Source organism: Hakea prostrata, chromosome 5 (genome assembly GCF_041222555.1).
Source record: "Hakea prostrata isolate BN-2017 chromosome 5, UWA_Hpros_2, whole genome shotgun sequence".
Lineage (NCBI taxonomy): Eukaryota > Viridiplantae > Streptophyta > Magnoliopsida > Proteales > Proteaceae > Hakea > Hakea prostrata.
This window is the reverse complement of record NC_142604.1, coordinates 12,686,566-12,707,635: the sequence shown is the minus strand read 5'-3', so window position 1 is coordinate 12,707,635 and position 21,070 is coordinate 12,686,566. Positions and strand designations below refer to the sequence as shown.

The window sequence follows — 21,070 nt, the reverse complement described above, 5'->3', positions numbered from 1 at the left end:
TATATTAGGAGTGGGGACTATGTGGGACCTATTAAGGATCTCTCCCCTAATTTATTTTGTGATTATTTTCATGACGCTTCACCCCTATATTGTGGTCCAATCCCTTGACACAAATAGTTCCACAAATAGTTCATAGGCGAAAATTGAGTTATTTAGGTTTGGATGATTGAAAAGGCAAATTGCTAGTTTTCGGATATGAGATATCCATCCTAGTCGCTATCTAAAGTTTTGAGTCAAACCAATCCCTTGACACAACTAGTTCATGGGCGAACATTGAGTTATTTAGGTCTCGAAGGTTTGACAAGGCGAACTGCTAGCTTTCGGATAATTGTTACAGGAGCACATATCTCAAGGGGGTGATCCGGACTCTTCAACCATAATGGGAAAACAATGGAAACAAACGTGAAATAGAAAGTGTGGGACTAATGTTTTATCTGGATTTTAATTAGCGGCAGCCTTGTTGCTTGCAGCGAGTGCCCATGATTTCACCACGTATACTATGTTGCATCTAGCAGTCTGAATCAAAAGTAAAAGGTGGATTGATACAAATAAATTTTAATTTTTACGTTTAAGGGTTTTAATTTTTAAAAATTTGCAAAATGAAGCCCCTGGTTCATATTTAACTCGAAACCTCATTCATCCATCTTTATTCTCATAGCATGCAGCCACATCCAAATCACGTTTGAGCTCAAATCAACAACTTATTAACATCGGATGTTGCTTCTTTGTAAATGGATTTGGGATTCGTCATTATTATGTATGGTTTCTAATTTTTGAACCTTTGCTTTTATGTGCGTTTCACTAGTTTTGGTTAGTGAATTGGTTTACGAAAAAAGACACAATCTCTCAAACACTACAAATCCAATGGAGTTGATTCATTACACCACTCACAAGCTTTTCAGGTATTAGAAGCGAAAGGAAAGAGGAAGAAGAAAGCTGGAGAAATTGAAAAGCCCTAAATGGCTAGAGTGAACAGGGAGTTTTTTCTATAAATTTCAAAAGGTTGGGGTGAGATTTTGTAAAATTGAAAGACTTATATTTACACTTAAATTCTATATTTTCATTTACAATCGTTAGATTAACCTTTGGCCACGTGGTGTGATCGTAGAGATCAGCTACTGGCAGCAGCCGTTGCCGCAAATTAAAGTCCGTTTTATCCAAGGATCCGAAAACCGGCAGGAATCGTAGCCGGTTTTTCAGAACGATGAATTAATTGAACCGAAAAATTTAAACTATTTTAGGGTCTAGAATCTAAATCTGACTGAGACAGAAAAAACTGACTCACTACGAACTGCAAAGTGGAAGCTAGCAACTAGAAACCCCAATTTACCCTAATCTCTCTCCTCTCGATCCGAATAGTTTCGAGTTTCCACCATCGCCCATCGGTGGCTGTGTCTACTAGATATTCAGTCAATCAAAATCAAGGTACTCTTTTGTTTCTCTCTTTCAATTTTTCAAATTTCCCGGATAAAGTGAAGGATCAAGAATGGATAGATAGGGTAGGTAAGCGTTGATCGTCTGGTTGTTTTGATTGCTGTTTCCTCATGAACCAAACCCAACAGCAACTGCAACTGCATCAGCAGCAGCAGCATCACCACCCCAATTTTCATCAATCGTCTCAAGTTTCAACTCTCCCTGACCACCTGCAACATCCCTTTCAATCTTTGCTCTCGGTTTCGCTCTCTTCCATGGGCGAGCAAACTCAACCCCAACCCCCACTTCAGACTCAAATTAATTCTCAATCCCAACTCCAACCTCCACCCCAACTCCCAATTCATCCGGAAACTCAAACCCAAACCCCAATTCAGACACAATCTCAGACTCAATCCCAACCCCAACCCTTACCGGAGCCCCAAGCACAAACCGAAACTCAGGCGCTGCCGGAGAATCTTCCTGAGCTTGAACAGAGCTTCACTTCTGAAGTGGTAGAAGGCACAACCATCATTGCTCTGCCGGTAGAAGGGACAGGTATTGTTGCTCTGCCACAGAAAACTTCTTCGGCGTCTAAGATCCCTTTTCGGCCTCGAAAAACCAGAAAGGTATCGGTGGAATTCTCAGCCGATAACTCTGAAAACAAAGCTCCTCAACCCTTGGACGGAGATGACGCCAATCCGACTCCACCAACTAATTCCACCGCCGGTAACAAGAAGAATAGCAGGGGCAGTAAAACCACCAACGCCCCCGCCGCGGTCTCTTCCGCCGTCACCACCTCAACTGCCGGTAATATTGATAATAGGATGATTGTACAACCGATTAGGGTTATTCCCAGAATCGTTGGCAAGACATTATCTTGTGAAGGAGAGATTGCAGCTGCTATTCGGCATTTAAGGTCTGTGGACCCTCAGCTAGCGTGTGTAATCGATGTTCATCAGCCACCTTCTTTTGATACATTTCACCCTCCGTTCCTAGCCCTCACCAAGAGTATCCTTTATCAACAGCTCGCCTTCAAAGCTGCAGCTTCCATCTATTCGCGATTTGTTGCTCTTTGTGGTGGCGAGGCTGGGGTAGTCCCAGATGCCGTCCTCTCCCTCTCTGTCCACCAACTCCGTCAAATTGGCGTTTCCGCTCGTAAAGCTAGCTATTTACATGATCTTGCCAGCAAGTACCAAAAAAATATACTCTCTGATTCATCAATCATTGACATGGACGACAAGTCACTGTTCTCAATGCTCACCATGGTCAAGGGGATAGGATCCTGGTCTGTGCACATGTTCATGATTTTCTCGCTTCATCGTCCAGATGTTCTCCCAGTTGGTGATATTGGAGTTCGGAAGGGGGTTCAGCTCCTCTATGGTCTTGAACAGTTGCCTCGGCCTTCCCAGATGGAACAACTTTGTGGGAAGTGGAAGCCTTACCGTTCTGTTGGGGCCTGGTACATGTGGAGGTTCGCTGAAGCCAAAGGGGCTCAAGCTTCGGCCGCAGCAGTGGCAGTTGGTGCAAGTCCACTACAATTGCTCCAGCAACAGCAACAGCAGCAATCACCGCAACTACAACTGCAGCAATCACCGCAACTACAACTGCAGCCCCAACAGCAGCAACCACAGCAGCAGCAGCAACCGCAGCTTCTAGATGCCATTAATGGCATTCCTAGCCTCGAGTAATTGACTAGTTTCCAAACATAATGTCCTTTGAGCAATTGGCTTTGTTATTCAACTATGTGGTACTCTTGTGTTATTTGCTGTCATGCATACTGATGGTTTCATGGTACTCTTGTGTTATTTGCTGTTATGGATACTGATGGTTGCATGGTACTCTTGTGTTATTTGCTGTTATGCATACTGATGGTTGCATTATCCTTTTTGTTTGGCCTCTTGTTAGAATGGTTGTTGGATCTACAAATGAGAATGCTGATGCTCGAACAAAATTATGGAACATAGGTTATAAATATTAGATTTTTCTAGCTTTTACTATGGTATTGATCACATAGATTCGATCATTACCGAAGGTCCGAAGTTACATAATGAAATTAGGATAAGTAGAGCTCTCTTGTGTTGATGAAGTTAGTTCAATTATTTGCATTCTTTTTGACAAAGAATCTCTGAAACTCTTCTAGAAGTGTAAAAGAGAGGCCGGTTTTGATATATGACTTCGTCAGTTGTTGTCTATGTTCAATCGTTTCTTTGACTAGATGTACCATTTATGTGATTCCACTTGATTAGTGCTGTCTGTTTGAATTTTGTGTATGAGAGTGTGTGGAAGCTCTAAGATGTACAGAGGGACCACAAGAAAAAAATAGATCCACTCAGTAGACAAGATCTATAAGGAATCCCTGCCTATTGGAGGATTAGAGATTATAAAGAAGGTTCTGACCTTTGTCCGTGTACAGTACCTTTGAAGTAGATTATGGAAATTATTTTTGCAAAAAAAATAAAAACTATTTGGTACAAACACTTTATTGATTCTAGAATGAAAGATTGGTCTGCTCAGCTGCTTTTCATAACCGTTTTTGAAGAAAGGGCTTTTTTATTTAAATGGTGGGTGAAGAGATGACCTCTTCACCCTCCCCCTCTGCAAACTGAAACCCTCTTTATCCTTGTCATTCTGTAACTTCAACTGGACTGTTTGAAGCTTGTCATCTGGGAGCACGCTGTTAATGCAAACTTTGCTCATCTAATGAGAATTCTTGTCTTTCACCATTTAAGATTGGAAACTCTACTTTGGTTTTGAAGCTGCTATTGAGACATGGAATGAGAATTTACCAATCTAAACTGAGGAAATCATCAAATACCGAGCACCTGGAAAGCCTGAACAACAACCAATACAAAGTGAAAACACAAAAAAGACCTAATGGATACAAAATTGTCTTCTAATCATTGTCTAATTTGTTGTTTTCTTTGGTGAAGAAAATTTCATTAAGCAGAAAGAAGATCAATAGATACAGTATTGTCTAGCCTTCTGATTCATGGCACAGACTAGCAAATATGAATTTGATCTAATGTGAAATCTTTGATTATGCATTGAATTTCTGGTAGTAGACCCTTAATCAAAGAAGTGTTTGTGATTGTATGAGAAGAAATAACAAAAGATATGGAAGAACTAGGACAGTTATTGTATGAGCTCTACCCAATGCTAGGTGCAAAGGCGCATAACAGATTGATATGAACATCATGAGCTGTCCCATAGGCTGGAGCCAACCAGCTGCACCACTTTCTTCTCTTATTTATTTTTTATCTTTTCTTTTTTCAAACTAAAATTTAGGAAAGAAAGGTGCACAATCTCGTGAATTACTTCTGAAAATGGGGGAAAAAAAAAGAAATCAAATCATATTTAAGAAACATAGCATTTTGTAACTCATTGGTAAATTCACTATGATTCTATCTCTCAATTCTCTCCAATACCTATAGAAGTTGTGTAGGTAAGTTGGCAATATAGAACAACATTCTAGGAGAAGAGGACATCGTATACTACTAAATTTAATTAAAATCAAATGTAGAGTCATAAGATGACATCTTTGAAGCATTGTTGCCTTCCAATATTTTTCTATTGGGGCTCCCTTCATTCCTTTTATCGAACATAATGATGCAATTGAATTTAAATCAAATGTAGAGTCATAAGATGACATCTTTGAAGCATTGTTGCCTTCCAATATTTTTCTATTGGGGCTCCCTTCATTCCTTTTATCGAACATAATGATGCAAATCGGGCTTGAATGAGTTCAAATATGCAATGTCAAGCAGTTCCAGTTTCTTGATCTGAGAATTGCATTGTTAAAGCTCGGTTGGAAAGGCATGCAGCTTTAGATTCGGGGGGTTCTGTTATAGCAGAACCTGAGGGAAAGATCATAATGGAGACACTCTAAGCATTTCATTGGTTATTTTCCTACATTCCAACACAAATACTTGTATGGACAAAAAAACCCAGGTTTATCCAGGTAAAATGCATTAAGAAGTGACACATTTTAGCAGAAATATGAAATTCAAACCTATGTGACAAGCTGAGGCCGGAAAGGATCACTGATGAATTACAGCATTTAGAACCCCATTGACTCCGGAATGTTCTGAAATGGAATTGTGATGTTGGGGTCTTGGGTGCAAACCGGTGATACTTAAGTAGGTAATTTTAACGCCTTCAATGGCGAAAGAATCATTGTTTGCTCCCGAAGATAGATTATTACGAGCCATACTTGGCATTCAGGTATCCACTTGAAACTTGTCTAAAATTGGTATAGGTGGAAACTAGTTTCTATTATAAATTCTTGCACCCTCCATGATAGGAAGGTTTTTTCTTATTCTGGTCTCTTTCTTTCTTTCGTTCCTTCTACTTCCCTCCATTATATTAATTTCTTTCTTTCTATTAGAAAAAGAGGTTTCTTTCCTTTTGTTGGACAACATTCTTTCACTTCCTTTCGTTGGACCTTATTTACTCTGCTATTCTTTCAGTGTGACTTTCATTGGACAATACAAATATTTCCATTTCCCCTTAATTTGATATGCTTAAAATTTTTTCCTTTTATGTGGCTTCCCCGGTAGCTGATTCCCCAAGGAACAAACTCATTGTTGTTGCTTGGGGTCAACTTCCAATTCCATTATGCTCTCTGATCCTTCCCTGTTTGGATCTTCTTTTAGTTCGGTGTTTTGTTTAATTTATTTTATTTATTCATCAAAAAAAAAAAAAAAAACTAAATATGTTGTAAATGTCTTTTAACTTTGACGATTAGATTATACAGTAGATCTGGCCCTCACTTCTAGTTGTCAAATTGGTGATACCTTCCATTTAATTGGTAGGTCCATTACTGGCAAACCAATCAGACCTGTCTAATCTATTAAATCTGCGTCATCTCATTACGCTAGAGATATGTTCTGCCACTGTCAATTGGAGCATATTAGATGTAGTTTGCTTGCAGACCCAATGTGATTCTTGGTTACAAGATGTGCCCCATGAGATGGACGTTGCTTGTACAGTCTTGGCATTTTAGTAAGCGAATCAATCTTCAATAGTGCTCCGAAACCACTTTAGAATTTCCAGGATTTTCCTTGTGGGCCCTGTTTTAACCATTTTATAAGATGTATGAGCAGATGTTGAGGCTGTAGATAGAGAGCTGGTAGGGTTAGATTTTTTTTAATGTTTCACAAGTTTTGCTAATGCACACCTTGTGATTTGTATTTATTGTTGTGTGCCACCTCTTTGTCTCACTACAGTGTTGCATCCTTTCATTGAATGCAAGGTAGGTTTCAACATAGAATTGCTGGAGTCTATTACACCCTGCTCATACTTCTTTAGATGTTTTCACCTGTTATTACAGCCGTTAGGAGCTTGAAATAGAATGCTGGGTTGTGGGGACTCCTAATTGTGCAGCTGTTATAAGCTTGAAATAGAATACTTGGGGCTGCAGGTGGCAACTTCAAAATTTTCTTGATATTGTTTTTGTCATCCTAATTTCTCTACTATGATCATCAGTTACAGTGCTAGTCAATGTTACAGTTTTCATCCCTTGTCTTCTCTTCTAAAATATTAATTTTTCTTGCTGCTTGAACTCTAGTTTCCTTCCAGAATTAATTGTTTTTCTCTGCTGTGTCATCAAACTTTTCATATTCCTTATTTAAGCAAGAAGATATGTTTGTGTGATGGCTTTCCATAATATTTGCATTCCTTATGTCTTGTTCTATTGTATTGTGTTTGTAGGGCTTGCGCTTGGGGACAGTGATCTGGAAGGATGGTGAGAGACAGTCAATGTGTTTATGTTCTTGTTTCTGCTGTGCTAGTGTCCTCCAATCAGTTAGGAGTACTCTATAATTTGATGAACATACTGATCCTAGAAATTGGAAGAGAAAGCTTGCGCATTCTAGCTTAAAGAGGTTTCTAGATATGCATGTTCTCGTTTTCATCTACACTATGCTCTTAATAAGAGTGCGTATGCTCATAGCTTATATGAGTTGCAAGATTCCAATTTGAAATCATTAGCTTTTTCTGCAGAGACTGCTCAGTTTCATCTAATGCTTGTTGACCTTGTCTACGACCTTTTCTTATATCAATGAATAGTTTCTTCTCCTATCAAACAATGATTTAATCAGTCAACAATAAATGAACTGCATGCTTTCAATGTTTAAAGCTATGATATTTGTCTATTGAAGATAATATATTATTAATCTTAAGATGGAATTGAGTAGACCATATACTTAACTGAAATTGCTGGTGACTGCTGAAGTTTCATGATTTCATAAACTGGTACTAGAATTAAAATTGGTTTTGCTTGAAAGAGGAATCATAGTTCTTAAGGGTTCCTAGAATTGAAGTTATTGATATGAATGCCCTTTCCATGAGGCCTGTGCTCTGTAAAATCCATGTGTAGAGCTTATGTAATCATTCATCTTAACAACTTCATCAGTATTATATAGTAGATGTTGTTCAGTTGTCTTGAAAACTCCCTGATTTGACTGTGCCTGCTCTCCTTTTGTGGTGTATTGATATGTTTGTGCGGCGTGTCTCATTATCAAAATCATGGATAGAGAACTGGCGAGATCTCATTGAGATTCCTTGCTTTTTTCAGAAAGGTGAGATGAAATTATGACTGGATTAGGAAAGTGAAATAACTCGTTCAAAATCTCGGTTGATTTGAGCTTGAAGTGATATCTTGGTTTAACCAGGTTCAGACCAAACTGCAGTATAAAAGATCCCATCTCGTCTGAGTCTAGGTATCTAGACTTGCTCTCATCAAGATCTGTACATTTCGTCTGTTCTTTCTTGGGAGCTCCATTCTTCAGCTTTCATCAATTTTTTTCTTTGGATTCTTGGTTGGACGCTACTGTACTACTTTATTGTAACTCAAAGTTTAAACATTTGTATTTGTTGTTGAGTGCTTTTTGGGGATATTAGTCCCCTCTTGAGTCTGGCGCTAAAGTGCTAGCGCTAGATATTGAGAGCGATGATTCCCTTTCTTATCTTCCTTCTACTTTCCTAGATTGTGTAGAATCAAATGCTAGGAATCCTACTCTTAAGCTTTTCTGTTTTTTTTGCTTTTCCCCCATCAAACTCGTATTCCTTTCCTACTCAGAATTAAACATCTACTGGATTTTAAGTATAAATACCCCATCAGGGCTTGTGAATAAAGCACAATTTCTGAGATTCAAATCACTTAGCCTACAACATGGTTTCAGAGCATTAGGCTTTACATTTGATCCATCATTCTGGAGTGCTCTGTGCTGAACAGTAAGTGCTGTTCCTCCTCTCCAAACCCAATTGCAGGCAGGCTGGTTCTCTTTATTTTTTCCCAGCTAGCTTTTTCAAACCTCCTTGCTGGCTGAAACTCTTCCTCAACCTGCTGGATCTTCTCAACATTGATCAGAATCTCCATCAAGTACTAAACCAGATATTCGGCTAAACCGGTTAATCCTTATCTCTGACCTAAAAAAGCACCTAACCCTAGTTGCAGGCCTGGTTTTAGTTTTACACTAACTTTGAGGATAACAGTAAGGAAATCCGTTGGACTAAACTGATGCCCTTCCTTTCCCCTGTTTCATGACTTGATAAAATGTGAAACCACAACCAGTTTCTGCCCTGAACCTGTTCTCCCCAATACCTGAAGATATTTTAAGAACCATCTGCGGTTAGTAAGAGTCCTGTTTTCTTAACCCTCAAAATTGTGATTTGTTACCCATCTTTCACTAGTTTTTTAACCGTAAATCTGATTGTAAGTTCTTGCCCTAGTTGTTACCCATCGTCTGGTTGTGTAAATTTGTGAACCAAGTTTAAGATGACTACATTAGAATGGACAACAGCAGCAGAACCTGTACTCGCTACAGCTGAAAGTCCTGAAAAGGATGACCTTGGTTCCCTACTTACAATCCTGGATTGGTCAAACTACCTGATATAACATGGTCAATATTTGCCTACATCACCATTATTGGCCAGGGACTTCTAGGACATATTATAGGCACTACTGTGTCAGCAAGAAGCCCTGGACCATTTCAGGATCAATTGCTACATGATTCTCTAGTGACATCTTTCCTAATTTGGACTATATAACTTGAATTACAGAAAACCTTTCTCCTATTGGACATTGTTGCTAGTATTTGGATTGCTGCTCAGAAGACTTATGGTAAACAGCGCTCAAGTCTATGAATCGTGCAAACAAGTTTATGAAACAAAATAAAGGGAAATATCACTCTCTCAATACTACAATGCTCTCAGTGCAACAGGGCAGAAGATTGACCACTACAATACCTTTTTGCCCAACAATGCTGATGACTTTTATAGCCTATTGTAAACACCTAGATGAGTCCCGGTGTACGTTTCCCTAACTGGACTTAATGTAGAATATGACCCCATTTGACTTCAATTTCTTAGCCTGGATCCTTTTTCCATTTTAGAGAAATCATACGCCTTTGTACACAGAAGATTGTTGTCATACAGCTATGCTTCCTCCCTCTACTCTGGACAGGTTGGCCCTCCAGACTAAGACTGTTACTAGTATAGAAGCACCAAAAGAAGTTATCAAATGTGAACATTGTGGTAGACCATGGCATATAAAGGCAAACTGTTGGAAATTACCCAGGAAGCTTGTACACTCTGAAGCAAAAAGAAAGCCTGCTCGTGGCAAGAATCGAGGAAAGATTCAGGTCAAACTGAAGCTGATCCTGCTTCAACTGACATGCTCTCTAAGCTCTCAACTGAAGAACTGGAAGCTCTCTGTCATTTACTACTAGCTACTCCACTACTACCTCTTCATCTGCATCTGCCTTTGCTATCTCAGATAACCATCAGGTCCACTTAGATTTTTTATCCTACCTTTTTGTGCTAGGACTGTGTCCAATTCCTTGATTACAGACTCCACAGCAACAAACCATATGATTGGTTCTTCCGATCAATTCCATCAATATACCCCTCTCTCTGGGAAAGACAGTTCATGTGGCAAATGGATCCTTCTCTGTTTTTGGCAAAGGCTCCCTTTGCTGTTCTCCAACCCCAACCCTATTGCGTATTCCCTCCTGTTCTATTAGCCTATTCCATTAGTAGCCTTACTAGGGATTTTAACTGCAAAAGTTGCCTTTTTCCTTCTTATATTGTACACAATCTGGTGACAGAGAGGATGATTGGACATGATAAGGTGCAAAATAGTCTCCATCTGCTTGACCGTATGACTTCTCCCACTGCCTCAACATTTTCATTGACACCACAGAGTCACTCGGCCACATCAAACGGTCAGCTTCTCCATCAAAGACTTGGTCACCCTCCTATCAAAACTTTAATTTCCCCTTTTCCAAGTTTATTTAATTATCATAATAAAGACGAGTTCTTTTGTGTGAGTGTGCATTTTTTCCCCAAAACAAACTAGGTCTAGTTATTCTCCAAATAAGAGGAGTTACTATCCTGTTGAATTAATTCATTCGGATGTATGGGATCCGACTCGTTGTAACTCTTTTCTCTAGTAATTGTTGGTTGGTAACATTTATTGACTGCCACACTCACAAGAGTGAAGTCTTCCAGTGTCTTCAGCTATTTCATAAACTGATAAAGACTCAGTTTGATGGCAAGATCAATGCACTCCACACTGCAATGGCGAAGAATATATGGAGCACATTTTCAAGCATACTTGGTAGATAATGACATTCTCCAGCAGACCAATTGTGTTGATACTCTTGCTAGAATGGCCTGGCCGAAAGGAAAAATCAACACATATAGGAGGTTGCCTGTGCGCTGATGTTTGCTTGCATTGTCCCTTTCTTGTTCTGGAATGATGTGCCCTCACTATTGTCTGTCTGATCATTGTATGCTTTCTCGCATAATTAACTTTGAGACGCTTACCTCCTAAAGTGGTTACTTGTGTGTTATGTTTGGAGTCATCACCGTCCTCAAAAGCTTGACCCGAGGAGTCTTCACCGTATCTTTGTCGGTAATTCTCCTTCCTAGAAGGGCTATGCTGCTGCAAGTTCTTTGTTTCCATGGATGTTATCTATCATGAAGCCTTATCCAACTATAAGTCTATAACTCAACACCTCTTTGGGGGAGAATACTTTGGTGAAGATTTGTTTAATTCCTGGTTTTACCAACTTGGATATTTATCCAACAGTTGCAAATGAGATGGAACAACCAGAGCCACCTACATAACAGCCAGAGCCTACAAAGCAAGCAGAAGTACTGTGGGGGAGTGGTAGACTCTTGGTAAAAGTACTTTGTAGGCATATTCCGCAAACATCGACAAGAGGCACTTCCATAGCATCTTTACTATAACAAGAATCCTCTCCAAGATCAAACTCTGGATCTCCCACCTACTCCGTCTCCCGATAAAAGGATTTTTCTCTTGAGAACCTATAGCGCTTTGAAAGGCCGTTAATAAATGTACTTATCCCATATCTCTGTGATGCCCTTTCACCTTCTTGTTGTAGTTTTGAGTCTTTCCTTTCCTCTATACTTATCCCACTGAAACTGCAGGAGTATGCATATCCTAAGTGGAAAGCTACAACGTTGGTTACAGGTGAGCGTTTATGGTGCAGTAGAATAGTAATGGATATGTAGATCATAGTTGTCTAGGCGACAAGGTGAGGCTAGGTGATAGAGGGCAACGAAAACCATGGCGACACCAAGCAAGGCGACAAGGTGATACCAAGTCGCCTTGACCCAAAAATGAACTTAGGTGGCCACCTTCTCAACTCATGCTCCTACAAGGCCCCCTCTCCTGGTATCTGGCAGCCTATCTCATTCCTGTTCCATTCTTCCTTGTTCTTTAAAAAGATTCCTGACCCTAGAATTTAATCCCTTCTTTCACCCTCAAAGAAAGAATCCCTATAACTTCTCAGTCTCCCATTTTGATCCGTCTAAATTACAGCCACCGTATCCCGATCATATCTACTACCTTCGATGCCTATCTCACCCCTATACTCCTAGCCAATACCTAGATCCAATCGTTCTTGATTTTGATACCCTATTTTGTCCCCAAAATCAAGATCCATGGTAACTTGGAATTCCACTATCCAAACGTAATGAAACTTGGTGAGCGACTACTAAGCTATTAATCCTAGACTTGATCCAAGTTTCATCCTGTTCTTCCATGTTTAGGTCCCCATAAGTTATCTCAAGACACTTGCCCAAAATTTACCCCATATACCCCTACAATGGATACTCTTCTAAATCTGTTTGAAACTACCCTATATAATCCCAACATGATTTATTTGTTCCACTTCCACTCGGGGGTTTTTAGAAGTTATATGTTCAAATCCACAGGGATACCTTTGAGAGACCACCCAATAGGCAATACCCAAAATTCTCCCCAATTTGGTATTTTTAAGCCTGGAGTTGGCTTTGTCCTACAGATCTTGGAGGTTGGCCCTCATTGAATTGAGCCTACATCACATTGTGACATAGTAGATGAAATTGTAATAATTTCAGCACCTTAGAGAATTGGTAGAGAGAAAAGAAGAAAATTGCAGTTGAAGGAGAGGTGAGAGCCAAACAATAGTAAATGTGATCCATCACACTGGCCTCTTAATCTCATATATGTTAGCCAAAAACAGAATTACAGTAGAAAAAGAATCCTTACCTCACTGACCTATTACCCAAGCACATAGGGGATAACTAATTACAATAGTTAAGGAACAATAGAAATAAACTAGCTAATTGTTGGTCCTAGGTTCACGCTGAGGAGGAGGAGGAGGGGGGGGTGAATCAATGTGCTCATAGACATTTCCTCTCAGACAGATTCACTCACTAGTGCACTTGTTGATGTCTGCAAACCTGGTACAACTATTATCATAGTCATTTTGATATGTACTTGGGCGCATGACCTCACTCTGTGTAGAACTCTTCACTTAGGCTCACATTTGTAATGACAATCATTGAAACTGCTTCCAAGAGCTGCTAACTATGACGCTTGAAACTAGAATGTTGCCTGGAGTTGATGCTATTACACTATGCTGGCATTCAACCATACATATATGGACACTTTTGGAGACCCTCATGGTTAATGAATCACACATCGTCTTGTATGCACATCTTGACCGTCATAAGCTCTGCCAAGTATGCATACCCATCTTGCAGACAAGTACTGTATACAATTCAAACAGATTTTCATCCAAAACACAAGATAAACATGCTTTGGCAAGTTACAATACTGACCTTAGAGCTTACGCAATGTTGATCTCGAATTGCAATCAATTGTCTAGGTCCTACACCTGCTACCGCTCTTTTGATATAGAAACAAAAACAACATACCACAATGGTGTTTTAGTCTCAACTAGGACTTAAGAAAGGCAACATCTTGTAACTCCTATAGGTGGAGAATTGGTTTCTTCAAGCGTGATGGAGCTCATTTCTGCAATGTGATGCTACCTTGGATCCCTTGGCAGTATGTGTATGATACAGTCAATGCCTCTCTTTCTGCCCCCCTCCCCCCCCCCCCCCCCCAAAAAAAAAAAAAAAAAAAAAAATTCAGAGGGCCATGGGGTAATACAATATGGATGAGTCTTAAGCCCAAGGTAACAACAAGGATTATGTTCCTTGGCATGCCTTTTTTTTGGGGGGGGGGGTTGGAGGGGGAATCTTGGCATTGACCTCCCTATTGATGGCCTTCTTAATCTTATCAATAGAGTGGGATTCGGAAGACCATACATGAAGGTTACCCTCGTGCCAGATGTGTGAAATGGTAGCACAAAACACAAATCAAGCAATAGTGTCACAAATGTTGAGAGACAACAAATCTATCCATTAGTCAACACCATTCCCTGTCGAAAGGGAAGGGGTGTATGTGGCAAGCATGGTTGTCAAGGCAACAAGGCGAGGCTAGGCGATAGAGGGCAATAAAAACCAAGGAGACACCAAACAAGGTGATAAAGTGTTGCTTAGGTGACAAGGCGACACCAGGTCGCATTGACCCAAAAATTGGCCTAGGTGGACGCTTTGACAACTATGGTTACGAGGCCAAATGGAGGCAAAGCTAAAGGTCTAGATCGATTTATTGAAGGGTTAAAAAAAGAGGTGATGCATATCTTCCTCAGTATGGTCACAGAAAATACGATGATTGACAACAAGGTTATGGTGGTGATGTAGAAATAAGAGTGAAAGGGCAATAGGATAGGGTTCTCCAAACAATGAGGGAGTGTTTGGGGTTGCTACCCTTGAACTAGACAAGCTTGTGCCAAGGGATGGGGAAAGAAGGGTTCTAAGGAAGTGCCAAGCAGAGGAGGTGGAGAAGATGCTGTTCTTGGAAGGGAGCTAGATGAATCTATCAAGAGGGGGGGGGGGGGAGGTGGAGAGGAAGGGGAAGAGGTGATGTAACCCAAAATTCTAGGGTTTGAGAATTGAAATAAAACCCTAAAATTGGGTTAGTTCAGGATCCTCTCCTTGTGAACCAGCAATCAAATATCCAATTTGTGGAAGCTTGATTTGAATATTATAACTCCAGTAGTGGGTTGAGGATATTCAGGTTTAATTATACCCAAGATGGGATGGTTTTGAAGAATAAAATATGGTAAGCTTTGGCTAACAAAGACCCAGGTGGGTTAGGTAACTTAAAGAGATTATATCTTGGTTATGGGAAGGATTAGGGTAAAATTAGGGTTTCAATCAACTAAGACAGGATAGATTTGGGAGTAGTTAGGGTTTTAACAATGTTCAATATGGGATGGTTTTGGGCTATCTAGACACACCTTAGGTAGGATTGGATGGGAATGGGGAAGTCTGTGGCTAGGAGAAAGGGGTTGGGAAGCTTGCGGTTGGATCTTGGGAAGGTTTGGGAATGAATGGGTGAAGGTAAGGGGCACAGCTGGAAGGTTCTTGACTGATCTTGAATGAGTTCTTGACTGAATCTTTTGATCTTCTTTCTTCTTTTCTTTCTTTCTGAATTTCCTAACTGCCGCAAGAGCAAGAAGGGAAAGGAGAAGGAAGAGGGGGATGGGCTGGGAAGGGGTTACAGGGGGAAGGGTACAAAAGAGAGGGGTAGGGGCTTGCCGCCACAAAGGTCAGAGGAAGGGGGAGGTGTTTTCGATGGAGTAGGGAATGGGTAGGGGAGGGGACTGGGATGGTACTTGTTGGGAAAGGCTGCTCTCTAACTTTTGAGTTGAAGAAAAGCTGTCACCAAGTTTGAGAAAGATGAAGAGCAATGCTGAAATTGCAGAAAGTCTCTCTTTATCTCTTCAACCCAGGTTGTGGCCTAGCTTCCCATGACTCCGAGTCATGAATTCTTATTCATCTTCAACTAACTTGTTTACAAGGAGGTGGGGGCCTTAAAAACTTGCAAAATGGGTGAGATTGAAGGATTAATACTTGGAGAGGTTGGAGATAAGGTGGAAATCAGTTTTAGATTGAATCATGGTGGGAGATCTCGCTCTCGAGCGAGATCTCACCACTCAAGAAAAGCGAGATCTCGGTCGAGATCTACCAAAAAAATGGTTGTAGTCTCGGTGGCCCATCTCGGTGGGTTTTAGGGCTCTGGTTGGGCTGAAACTTGGTATTTAGCCTATTTAAGGCCTTTTGAACACATTGGTGGCCTTAGATTTGTGAGAAAAAAACCCTAACTATGTCTCCTAAGTCGACCCTATGTGTAAAATCGAAATACTGTGAAATGCAAGGTTAGAGACTTAGAGTCCTAGTCTCTTAGAGTCTTAGAGAGTCAGAGAGATAGAGACAACATGTAATATTGTAATGTAAAGATATCAAGTAATTCAATTTAATGAGTTATCATTTATCAACTATCAAGTATCAAATACAATAACATTACACATCAAGTATTCAAGTCAACAAGTGATCAAAGTTCAAACTATCAAAGATTCAAAGTAATAAATTGTTAAATACTTAAATGTCTTCAAAATTTTACAACCATAAGAATTAAGAAGTTTACAACTTACAACTTACAAGTTACAACTTATAAGACTAGGAGTCTAAGACTAAGAATGTCAAAACTCAAAATTACAACTTACAACTTACAAGACTAAGACTAAGAGTATGAGTATCGCTCAGCATTTTGCATCAATTGATTCTGAACGGTGGCCACATATGACTCCCAAGTCAATCTATCACTGAAGTATGTCACATATCGGTTTATATGGAACTGATATGTCTCCATGTCAGAATACTGGAGGAATAGCACTCTGGGATAACCGTCAATCGTGGGTGGGTGAAAGAGCCGTTGTTGTTGTTGTTCATATTGTTGTTGAGTATCTGGGTAGGGGTTTCTAAACCATTCAGTTAACAACCCACCTTCACTCCCATATGTGTACTCTCCAGGTGCAGGGTCTTAAGGAATTTTATGACCTCCATAAGACGAATACCCACTGTAATCTGACCTGGTGCTGTGATCCCCGTATTGGTACCCCGATGACTGCCAACTGTCCAAACTCTGCTATTGTGAATCACTCTGACCATGATCTAGGCTCATGCTTCCCATGTTCAATTCAAGATCATGCATGCTCGCATCATCATTCGGTTGCCCCCCCCCCTGGTTTGATTTGCCCTTCCTACTCCTAGCATAATTTCGAGAGATAGGGGGACTGTGGGTCGCATGTGTCGGATGACTCGGACCTGGTGTAGGTGACTCCCTTTGTTGATGTTGACTTCCACCAGAAACACGACCAGCCTGACTGCCTCCATGACTCGAACTCGATGGCTGACTTGGGCCACTTGGCCCTTTGGTATCATCGGCATCATCTGAATCCCCACTACTAGTTGTCACCTCAGTTGTTTCAAGTCGACAAGGTGGCTCCTCAAATGGTATAGTTGGTCGTCCTTCTGATGTCGCTGCAGTAGCCTGACCCTCATCAGAAGATAGGTGCTTAGCCGTAGCATCTGGGCCCATAGCAACAGCAATGGTAGGATCCGGCTGCCCTCCTGGCCCATCCAGCACTGGGCCACCTCGATCCCTAATCCACTGGTATATGACATCATCTTCCTCATCTTCTGCGGGGGGCTCGTGGAATACATCAGTCAACTCAATCGGTTCATGATTGTCGTCATCTATATCATCTTGTATGTGCACATACACTAAGTCCTCGAGCCTCTTACTCCCCAATCTGTTCTGTACCTTACTATGGATGAGCGAGAAGGTGCTCTAGTTCCTCTCGCAACCAGAGGATGAGCAAGTTTGTGAGAGTACTTTAATTGCTATGTCCCTGAGATTTGGCGCATTAGTTCCATGTAGCACCCACCAGTCAGCTGCATAACCAAAAATAAGAATGCATTAGGCAAGTAAATCTTTATATTTATATAACTTATGAGTTATCATTTATAGAGTTATAGTCTATAGACTTATAGACTTAATGACTTATAGAGTAGTGGACTATTTACCAGATCTATTTTTTGCCTAGTTGCAACTGCAGAAGGCTTTCCAAAACTCCTAGAGGCATCCCTGAACTCCCTGATCTGTACACCAATTCTTCAATTATTGTATTATGTATATGCTTAATGCACTAATGCAAGAAGTTGAAGAAACAATTGAATAAGTTCTCACCTCTCCATTAATTGTCCCTTGCATGACGGGACTTGACACAAGCTTCTCCACCACGTCTTGCACCGCAGTCATCAACTTTACATCAAGCCCCAGATCATTCTTGTAATGGTACTTTGGGTTGAGGTAGTAAGCTTGCATTGTGGAAATAAAAAATCTGGTTAGTGACTTAGTGATTTGGTTGTTTACTTGTTTATAAATTATAAGTTATAACAAATAAAGAAAATAAATTGAAGTATACAACAAAAACTTAAAGACTTAAAAGTGACTCACCAGCCAAGTGTAAAGGATGCATCAAGTGCATCTCCCATCTATTATCGATGATCCTCTAGTAGGATTTGAAGGAGCTAGGGGTAGCAGCTCTAACCAACTCTTTCATTTGCTGGAGGGCAGCATATATGTGGGGCATTGTGGGCTTCTTCTCCGAATCCACCATCCTTAAAACAAACACAATTGGCTCTATAATGCCCAGTGTCCTATTCAGCTGCCTCCAAAAGGAATCATCAACAATGGTTTGTTGGGCTAGTACTGCATCAGGATGGCTAGATCCACGCCAACCAAACCACTCCTCACTTGCAAACATGTGCCAAAGACCCACCACTTTCTTCTGGAAGCTTTTCAGAGCTACATAGTTGGTGGCAAATCTAGTCAATCCAGGACTGACTAGATCACCCTTACAGTGGTTCCTCATCATCTTTAGCACATAACCATGGTTATAAATAAATTACTAACCCTTTTAGCCCTCTCAACCATAGTATTGATTGACTTTCTTTTCCCCAAGTCCTTCAACATAAGATCAATCGAATGAGCTGCACATGGTGTCCAAAAGAGGTGGATCCTGCTGCTCTTCTTCCTCATCCACATTTCTCCAGCTTTTTTGAAGTTAGCACCATTATCTGTGACAATTTGGACAACATTCTTTGGCCCTACTTTGAAGACCACCTCCCTAAGAAGCTTGTAAAGGTAGTCAGCATCTTTGATCTTATCTGAGGCATCCACTGACTTAAGGAAGGCTGTCTTTCCATTGCAGCTTGCCATGAAATTAATGATGGACTGTCTAGTAGGACCAGTCCATCCATCAGCCATCACTGTAACACCATATGTACTCCACTTTTCCTTTAATGAACCAATGTATTCATCCACCTCCTGCTTTACCTTGGGTAAATATTTATTCATTATTTCCCAAGCACTTGGGCCTTTAACCCCTACACCTGTCCTAGCAACTGCATTGATCATCCCTTGATAGTATAGTGTTTTGGCTACATTGGCTGCAATGTTGTTGTAGAGCATGAATTTGCTGATTGCCAACTTAGCTTCCTCCTCCCTATTGCCTTCTCTACCTCCAGCAAACATATATGGAATGCTTCTTTGATAGATGTCTTGTTGGTTGAAGAGAGAGGGTCTTGGTCAAATGTGGAATCATAATGTCTAGTCTTCCTCCTCCTCCTTTCGGTCCTCTCAGTCTCAGTTCCCTGAAAACTATGTCTAGGTGGCATGGATGCCCCTGACCCCGAACCACCTGCTCCCCTTATTTGTTCATGTTGCCTCACACTCTCAGCATGTAAGGACTGTCTGCTAGCTTCCATTGCAGCCTTCATCTGTCTCCATTCGGCTTGTGCTCAACACCCATAACCCTCCTCTCTTCATCGTCGCTCGATTCCTCATCAACATCAAGAATAGGTCTGGATGGCACTGTATCCTCAAATTCCCTTTGCTTTTGTGCCATCTCGTCCTTTTTTTGTTTCCCTCCCCTTAAAGTTGCTGCAATTGCTTTTTGCACTTCATAATGAACCTTGGGACACTTGGAAACATCTTTGTAACCATCAGCCAAATGTTGCTTTAATCTGGTTGAACCACCAGAATTCAAAGTCTTGAGCCAATACTTGCATCGGGATTTCTTCTTGTCAGCAGTCAGTGGATCCCCATGTTGCCAAGCAATGTCCTGAGTCCCACTACCAGTGCCGCCACTCCCACTAGTTGCCATTTAAGATTCAAATGTACAGCACTGAAAGTCTGAAATACATACATGAACGTTCCCAAATAATCATTAGAATAATTTTTAGATACATAAAAACATATAATAACAATTTATAAAACAACAAAACACACTTTATTCTAAGATAACATATGTACAGTGCTCAAACAAACATGTTTGTATTTTTAAAATAAACTACATAATATGAGCATCATTTAAAAAAAAAAAACAGATAAATTTTTAATGAGATATTATTTTTTATAATTATTTTATGTAAAAATAATTTATAAAACAACAAAACACACACTTTGTTCTAAGATAACATATATACAATGCTCAATAAGACTTGTTTGTATTTTAAAATAAACTACATTATATAAGAATCATTTAAATATATATATATATATATAAAATTTTTAATAAAATATTATTTTTCATCATTATTTTATTTAATTATTTAAAAAAAAAAATAAAAAAAAATAAATACAGCAAGCATAATAATCAAAATATTAATACATGAGATTGTAGCCCTCTAAATTTACATAAATAATAATCACATTCATATCATAAGTATTTATTTATAATCTTTAATTTTAAATTTTTAGATAATATATTTTTTAATACGAAAATTCAAAAAAAAATTAATAACAGAAAATTAAAAATTTTCCATGAAAGTGTAGATCAAAGCTTGATCATCAACATATATTTATACCACACTCATGCAACCATTGTAGAACCTTGTATTTGAAAAAAATTCAAATTTGGGGGGAAATCTTACATTTCTTGAAGAACACTTGAAATAGGCTTGAATTTGTTGTTGTAGATGAGTTGATGATGTTGCTATGTTTAATCCCCAACAAATTCCGGCCAAATTTGGGCTTCCAACGAGATAAAGGCTTGAGAGAGGCGAGATATGCCTCTCTCAAGCGAGACAGGGGCTTTAAAAAGCCCCTAAAGTGTGGAAAATGGGACCGTTAGCGAGATCTCGCCGAGATATTGGCGAGATCTCCCATCTCTCTGATCTCACACTCCGATAGCGAGATATCTCGCGAGATCTCCCACCATGGATTGAATGATTCTTAAGAATACCTTGAGAGACTAGGAGAGGACGAAAGGGGACAAGGGCTTCCTTGATGAATGTTGACTTTGGCGGAAACCCTGCAGGGCTCCCGTTGAGGAAGGGCTGAACAGAAGGAGGAGGAGATGCAGATGTAAATTCACTGGAC

At 40.1% G+C, this 21,070-nt stretch overlaps 1 protein-coding gene across 1 annotated transcript; it reads left to right on the top strand.

Annotated features, from left to right (window-relative positions):
* Positions 1-1,252: 1,252 nt before the first annotated feature.
* On the top strand, positions 1,253-13,822 carry LOC149015222 (uncharacterized). The gene is made up of 2 exons (XM_089155154.1): positions 1,253-3,097; positions 7,123-13,822. Exons 1-2 carry the CDS (start codon positions 1,545-1,547, stop codon positions 7,142-7,144), a joined length of 1,575 nt encoding a protein of 524 aa, XP_089011280.1. The 5' UTR covers positions 1,253-1,544; the 3' UTR covers positions 7,145-13,822.
* The last annotated feature ends 7,248 nt before the right edge of the window (positions 13,823-21,070 follow it).